The sequence below is a fragment of the Alligator sinensis genome, unplaced genomic scaffold (assembly GCF_000455745.1).
Source record: "Alligator sinensis unplaced genomic scaffold, ASM45574v1 scaffold883_1, whole genome shotgun sequence".
NCBI classification, from domain to species: domain Eukaryota; kingdom Metazoa; phylum Chordata; order Crocodylia; family Alligatoridae; genus Alligator; species Alligator sinensis.
Window position 1 is genome coordinate 2902134 of NW_005842009.1, and position 8229 is coordinate 2910362.

An 8229-nucleotide genomic window follows, 5' to 3' on the forward strand; every position below is an offset into this window, starting at 1 on the left:
GCGCTCATCTCCCAACCTGCTGAAGCTGCTGTTTCAGTGCGGCTTTGGCACCCAGGGAGTTGACACTGTCCACGGCCCCCTGGCCCAGGGATTATAAAGTGACCGTCCTCCCTCCCAGGTAGTAGTGGTGTCTAAAAAGGCAAGTCTTGCTGCAGCCTAAGCAGCCAATTTTAGAGTTTGGTCAACAAAATCAATAATACTTTAGCATCCTAAGCACCTTCTAATTAATTGGTATAACAGCCTTGATAACCCCCTAATATGGTTCCTTTATTGGAAGCACATTCAGGAAAGTAGGGCTGGAAGGGACCTGACAAGGTCCTCTAGTCCAACCCAAACAAGAACCCAGTATTTATCGTTTCTGATGAGCCTTTATACATAAAGAGGGAAATTCATAGATGTTAGGGGCTGGAAGGGACCTCGGAGGTCATCGGGTCCCACCCCCCCTGCTCTAGGCAGGAAGACAACGGGTTAGGTGACCCCAGCGGGGTGACTGTCCTGTCTCCTCTTGAAAACCTCCAGGGTAGGTGACTGCACCACCTCTGGAGGGAGTTTATTCCACAGTCTGGACACTCTGACTGTGAAGGAGGTTTTCCTGGTATTAAGCCTGAGGCAGCCTTCCAGAAGCTTATACCGTTGGTCCTGGTTTTCCCCAGGGGTGCCCTAATGAATAGTTGTTCACCAAGCTCCTAATGTACTCCTCTGATATAGCGATAAGCTGCTATCAAGTCCCTTCTCAACCTTCTTTTTTTTAGACTAAAGAGGCCCAGGTCCTTCAGCCATTCCTCGTATGGCTCTTTTCTGGACCCTCTCAAGTTTTTCCACGTCCTTATTGAAGTGTAGCATCCAGGACTGGATGCAGTACTCCAACTGCAGTCTCACCAGTGCTGAGTACAGCGGGAGTATCACTTCCTTAGGTTTACACCTTGAACTCAAATGCTTGACAATAAGGCAGAATATCTAGGCAGCCATATTTTATCATTTAACACCATAAAGAGTTCTTCCATTATTTTTTCATGATTTTAGATGCTCTTATGCGTTGGAAATTTCTTTGGCTCTGCTTCAGAAACAGAGTGGAAGGAGTACCAGACAGGTGTCAAGAAAGGTAAGGATGAGTACAAGGCCTGAGATGTTGCTGGACACAGCCTCAGATATTTACTGAACAGGGTCTTCAGCTTACATCTAATTCCTGTATTGCGTTGCTTGTTTGATTGGTGAACAATTCTAATTTTACTCCTCTGAGCTGCATAAGGAGTCCAGAATGTCAGGGGGCTGTGTGGCATATACACTATTTAGCTGTTGCTTATGGAAACTTGATGGCACTGTGCTTAGTGGTGCTGAAAGGATGAGGGTTTGCATTTGTATCTGCTTCCCATTCTAGCCCCTTGTTGCCTGCTTCCAGTGACTGCATGCATATGGAGGGCTTTGGGATGTGTGCTGCTGTGAGGAATATTCGCTAGTCCCTCTTGCATACCAGTCCATGTAATGTTTGGTCTGTATCTTTTGCTGTTCCTGATCAGTTTATTGCTCTCTATATAATTTCTCTGCCAGTCAGCAAGGCTGGGTTGTTTCCTCCTTGACATTGATTGATGGGTAGCTCAGGCTGATGATGAGTAATAGCAAGCCATACTGATTTCCTATTGTTGAGTGGTCTCCTCCTAGCAGCATTAGCAAGGTATGTGTGGTGGTGTTTCTTTAAAATGAACTATTGGTAAAAAATAAAAAATCAGAGGTAGAGCACTTTCCCTTTTGACTTTCCATCTTGGAGGTGCTCATTGGTTCATTTTACCTGTACAAGCATCTATCAGGTCCAAAAGTACTTTAAGTAATCTATAGCCAGAACAGGAGAGGCATGTGAGGACCGTTTCCACACAGCTGTGCTATCACTCAGTCCCATGAGTGTAAGTCACAATTCTTTCCCTCTGTGGAATTCTGTACAACTTACTACCTGATAGCTTGTCTGTCTGCTTCTCCCTGATTTCCCCCTTTGGTGTGCTTCCTAGCCCTCTACCCCACTTAGGAAAGAAGCTACCTGGGGAAAACTTGTAAAGCCTATCACCTTTATCTTGTGAAATTTCTCATTGGAGCCTACCTGTGGCATTGGTTAGTAAGCAGAGTGCTGTGAATTGTTTTCCTGCTAAGCTTTGTTAACTCAGCCTCCCGATTCCCCTCACTCTCTCTTTTATCCTGCCTAGTGTATAGGGGTTGTTTCCAAACTGTTTCTTATCTGTACAAGTCCATCAAAATGTGGCTGTTTTTTGATGGGGTTTCTGGGTGGTATTATAAAAGAAAATTGTTTGCAAGCTGGAGAAGAAAAATCTTGGTTTGAATTGACCTAGTTGTGGGTCTCTGGGAAAACTGTCCCGAGTACAAAATGGGAAATAGGTGCAGGGCCAAGTTCTCTCCTGGATGGTTGCAGAAAGGGAAAAAAGGAACACACATGCAATATTTATTAATTTAGATGTGGGGATGTATAACTACAGTCCATTGTTTTTTCTATAATGAATCTTAACTTGGGAAACAGGATTTGAAGGGATTTCCTTAGGAACTGCGGGATAAAATAATTGTTATGCTTCTGAAATAACTGGATTCTAATCTTGTGTATTTCTTCCTCAGCACCTATTCAGACCTATGTGTTGGGAGCCAATGATCAAGAGACTGTACATTATTTTCCAGATGTCAGTGGATGTGAATTAGCTGAAAACATTACTTACTTAGGTAATGGTATAGATATTCTGTGATGTGAATCTGATATGAATTTATTTCTGCTGGAATGTTCAAATTAAAGTTTTGCTGTAGTTATGGCCTTTTTGTTCCAAACCTCTTTTCTCCAGAAATTGTTTCAACTAATATTTCTGAGACTTGGTTTTTAAGTCCAAGATTAATTGATTTTTGGAAAGTTTGGGTAAAATCCTTTTCTGTACTTTAAGGCGATCAACTATGAATCTTGTGCTCCGTTATACTTCCCAGCCTATTGGCACTCTAACCTGAATAGCCCAGGGAGAAGTTTTGATGAAGTTGCCAATTCTGTTGGGAGGAACCCCTTTTTGTGCTAATAAATATTCAGTTCTGCACTCTCTAATTCAGTTATGCATTTATTGCATTTGGAGCAATAGCTAAACCCTCTCCCATATCCCACATGCACAGTTTGTACTGAAGTGTTAAAGCCCACCTCTAAGTATCCTACCCACCCCAAGGTGAGCATTCCTCCCTTTAGTCTTTGCAATGTCCCCTCACAGTTCTCACCTCACTGTCTGTCCTCTACAAACCTAACTTGCTGGTGGCAGTCAGCAGGTCTGATGTTTTCTTGCTTTCCAAGCTCTGCTGTCTCCTGCACTGAAGTGTAGAAGCTGACAGGTAATGTATTATATTCAGGTATTTGTTGAAGGTGCAGTCAAACAACTCACTCTGTCATACATTATTGAGCCAGAACAGTGCTCTAAACTTGTCTGAGACCCAACCTGTATTTGCCTTCTTCAAATGTGTTTGATTTTTGCCTCCTATAGGGGAAAGTGACAGCTTTCCATATAACATCTAGGATTTTAGCTAAGCCAAATAAACCCTTGTCCTGTCTGAATTGACAGCACACTTCCCCTCTGCCTAGTCTAACAGATTTATTCATTGTTTTTCTTAAACTCCTGCTGAGGCAATTTGCAGATTTAGGTTGTAACAGGATAAAATGGTCCTAAAATATCGATGCTACCAGTAAAAGGAATCTATCACAATTGAGATAATTCTAAGGAGTATGTCTAGTGCTTCTATTTTGTATTGCCACAGTAGGATGCGTCGCAATAAAGCCTTTTTACGTAAACATATGCTGTTAATGTACTAAAAAATGCTTCAGGCCAAACATAACAGCCAAAAAGATGGGAACTCATTGATTTCAAACTCGTTTTTGTTTAAATGCATAGCTTAATGTAGATGCTGCTGTACCACTCATAAAGCCTTTGGCATATGAAGCCTTGCAGATTGAAGGGTTAAACAATAACCTTAACATTTTTGCACCCCTTTAGAGCCTGTCAGAGTATCTTACTTGCCAGTCTTTAGCTAATGTAGATTTCTATTTTGGCTTTATCTAATGTTTACCCTTTGTGTGTTCCTTATAGTGAGGTTCTTCAATTTGTGATCATGCTCATTGTATTATGCCAACATATTTGGTAAATAGTATATTTAGATAGAGGGGAAAGGAACTGTACCTTTTCATTTGCCTCTTTCTTAGATGTACAAGGGTAGCATTGAACTTTGCATATAATGACATACAGTATATTAAGGTATGTGTTTAAAGATCAGAGTTACGACTCTTTGGGAACCCTGGGTCTGAATTTCCTGATTTCACAATTAAATTTTCAACCATAAGCCCCTAATTCTTGTATTATAATTTTGTTGATAATTTGCTATACTGGGCATTTGATGGCAACATTACTGTGGGGAGAGAGTGGAATAATTAAAAAATAAATAAATTGGGAGGACTGCCTCAATGGTTTTTTTAATGGAGAAGGGGTTCAAGTCCCTGAGTTGCATCATTTGAGTCCTGACCACAATTAATACATTACCCAGAGTTTCCTATAATCAGAGATTTGTTAGAATGACACAAAATAAAATCTTCTTATGCACTTAATCGTGAATATTTTATATGTATGTTTGTTTAATACAGGTCGTAAAGGTATCTTCAATGGCACATCAGGATTGCAGATTGCCTACCTGAGTGGTACAGAATCATTGAGTGAGCCAACCCCTGCATACAGTTTTAGCTCCAAGGATGTGATGGAATTACAAACATCTTTGTTATCAACTCCAAAATTCAAAGGTGTGGATATTTTGCTGACATCTCCTTGGCCCAGGGACGTAGGGAATTTTGGAAATAGTTCTGTAAGTATTCAGTTGAAATGGATTGAGCACGTAATTAATTATCACTCAGACTTCTGCTTGCTTTAGCAATTTGCCGACAGAATTACCACTGCAAGTTTAGATTTTTATAAAAGCTTTAGGGGTATCTTAGCAGACTGGCTTCTCTCCTGAGTGTGCTTGACATTTCCCACTGTGTACATGAACTCTCAAATATGTGAGGTCTGCGGTGTGTTCTTGGATCCAGACAATGAATTATCACTCATGGAATTGCTTTTCTTTTGGACTAATTCTTTTTCACTAGGTTTATTTCAGGGTTACAGATTTGAATCAGTCATGCCCAACTAATGTTTTGAATCTTGATTAGCTCACTTGCAGATCTTGTACATATTGTTAGTTCCACACTTGTGTATGAAGTGCTAAATAATTTGACTTTGGTCACAGCCCTTCAGCAGAATGTTTGGAAACATCAGCTTATCTTTCTGTAATGTCAAGGTACATCTTCTGCCATTGGTTTCCTACTGCTGGTAATCTTTTTATCATTCACTATAGGTCTGTTTCTGAACCTCTGATTAAAAGCTGAAATTCTCCCTTTGTAAGGGTAAATCAGTAGTCCTTTCAGCCTCTTGAGTAGTTCCTTGACTTCTTGTAGAGCTCACACGTCCATAATTTTTCTTTATCCTTTTTAGGACTCGGTTATAGTCTTTGTCCTGAGTAGCTGGGGCTGTAGTAGAACCTGAGCCCATGTTCTGGCCAGGGAACAGTTATAGCACAGGGAGGGACATATATTGATAAAATCAAGTCTCCTGCAGTTACAGGCAACCACATTGGGTAAATCCCATTCATAAAATGACCAAGCTCTGTCTTATAATATATGAACACGAGAGCCTATCCCTCTTTCAGAGAGATCTCAAATGTTGTGTTTTAGCTTCCACTTACCACAGGTTAAAAGTAATGCACATAGTTAATGCAGAGCAGTTGATGTGTGACACAGCCCTGGCCTCTTTTGCTATACGTTGTTCCTTGTTCCAAACCCAGGTTTGGCCTTTATCCCCCCAGCTCCTATGGGAAATCAGTTCCAAGTCTTCACTTCTGTGATGGTTGGAAACATTTTTCTAATTTCCAGTCTCAGTTTATTCATGAATAGTTTAGGTAGTCTTGTCCTTTTACTAGCATTGTCCTTGAGCTTAAATAGCTGACCTGGCTTCCTGTTGTTTAGTGTCCTGGTGGGTTTATAGATAAAAAATCATGTCTTTCCTCACTCTTACTAGTCCAAACAAGCCAAGCTCTTGTAAGTTTAGGTTTTCTGTTTCCCTGATCATCCTAGCATCCCTTCTCTGCATTTCTTATGCTCTGAAATCCTTGCAGACTAGCAGCTCTCTTTCTGATGATACCCTAGTCATGCTTCTTACAATGGTACTGAAATATTATGACTATATGCTGAACCCAGTGCTTTGCTTTTGCTGAGCCAATTCCTATGTGGCCTGTTTATCATGTTACCTCTAAAGATCCTTTCTCATGGGTGGTTCTGCTGCCAGCTTTCACTTCACTCTTGTGTAAGCAGCCTATGGCAACTCCAGGCAAACTGGCTGTCAGTTGGCTCCTCTTTGGACTCTGTCCAGTGATCTGGGGGTAAACTGGGCACATGGTATGCTTTACCCAAAGTCTTTATTGGGCTGATTCACCCCAAGACAGTATTGACATTTATATACCTGCTAACACATTATTCTGGGCAAGTGTTGCTCATTACCTTTTTTCAATGTTGCTGACCCATATGAAGTTTACTCCTACATGTCAGTTGATTCGAGTCAATGCAGGTAGCACCAGATATAATGTTCAGTTTGTTTCCTGTCAAGCTGCCTCTCCCTCCTCCTCCCAGTTTTCAGTTCTTAAATTTCTCAGGTAGAGGCGTACCGATATATTGGTCCATATCAGCGTCGATAAAAGGAAAATTGACATTATCAGCAGCCAGCTTTTTGTGGCCAATGTGGCTGATAATGTCCCCAATAAATGCCACCTGCATGCGCGCACACATCCGGGGCGGAGGGACACATGCCCCTCCCATGCCTCCCCCAGTGTGCGCTTCCCCCCCTGGAGGAGCTGCCCACAGCTCCGCTCCATGCCCTGCCCCAGCCCCATTCCCTCCCTTGCTGTGGGGGCCTCGATCTGTTCCTCCCTTCCTTCCCCTCCTAGACTTACCAGCTGGATGCTGCTCTCCAAGCTGCTGGGCTGCATATTGGCAATCAGGTTGGTATCTGTGGGTATGGCTAATAAATGGCCATTGGTATCAGCCAAAAAAAATTGTATCGGTGCATCCCTATTCTCAAATCTTTTGCTTGCTTAAATGTTTCTTTTTTGCTCTTGGTCAAAGATAGGGTAGGTATGGGTTGCTTTGTGAAGGTGAGAAAAACACTTTAGCTTTAAAGTTTGTATTTTTAATCTCCAGGCCAATTTTTTTCTTGGCCAAGAATCTCTGTCTGCCTCATACAGATGATGATTCACAGGGCCCATGCTTGTAGCAGTGAGGCTTTGAAGTATAGGACAGAGTCATTTGTGGAGACTAAGCGGAATTCGGATGGAGGACCTGAGCGAGGCAAGAAGGATCATGGCTGTTCCTCAAGCTCGTGTTCTCTTATCAGGGGAGCAGAAATTGTGAGCCAATGGGGATGGGAAAGGCCTGGAGCCTATACCAAGTGGGCCAGTGATGCTCTCTTTCCTACCTACAATGGTGCCTGGCCACTGTCTCTGAGGGTCTCTGTTGTTGAACCCTGGTATTTAAACTTTTAAATTATTTTTAATGTATTGCCCTTCGTTATCTTTGTGTGTGTGTGTGTGTGTGTTTAGAACTCTCCTTTTCTTCTTGTTCCTTTAGCCATGTGTTCTTAAATTGCATAATAGAACTTCTTAGGATTTCCAGTGTCATTTTGCTGTTAGACCCCTAGCCCTCTTTTACATTATACTTCATGTGCAAAACTGAATTAAATGGTCTCTGTTGAAAATATGTTGTAATGAGAGCATTGTACCCTGAGCACCCTTGATGTTACTTGAGAATAACTGTTCTTTGCCAAACTTTTAAAAACTTGTGGTTATTTCTGTAATCAGTAGTCTGACTCACAATGTTGTCTGTTTCTTGCTGTGTGAATTCTGGGGATAAATTTTTGTTTATGCCATTGTTTTTAACCAAAAGTATTGCAAACTGAACTGAGGCTCCCAGCCAGAAGAGCTGGAACATTTGAAATTACTTCACAAATTTTGAAAGCCTGGAATCAGCGCACAAGAAGGATTTTATTTATTTTTTTTTGGTCTTGGTACCCATGAGCACTGAAAGTACATCGCAAATCATGACACGTGATCACTGTTCCAAGCGGCTTAGGAAATAAGCAGGAA

At 41.6% G+C, this 8229-nt stretch overlaps 1 protein-coding gene across 3 annotated transcripts in view; it reads left to right on the forward strand.

The window, feature by feature from the left end:
* The first annotated feature begins 1023 nt into the window (after nucleotides 1-1023).
* The window catches only part of CWF19L1 (CWF19 like 1, cell cycle control (S. pombe)), a 21185-nt gene continuing 13979 nt past the window's right edge, over nucleotides 1024-8229 (forward strand). Inside the window, exons 1-3 of one of the 3 annotated variants that reach the window (XM_006021888.3) lie at nucleotides 1024-1102; nucleotides 2614-2715; nucleotides 4652-4866. In XM_006021888.3, coding sequence (XP_006021950.1) covers nucleotides 1024-1102; nucleotides 2614-2715; nucleotides 4652-4866 — 396 coding nt within the window. Of the gene's footprint in view, nucleotides 1103-2613; nucleotides 2716-4651; nucleotides 4867-8229 lie in introns of those variants that run through there. The other 2 variants (XM_025201949.1, XM_025201948.1) reach the window with 2 other exon arrangements.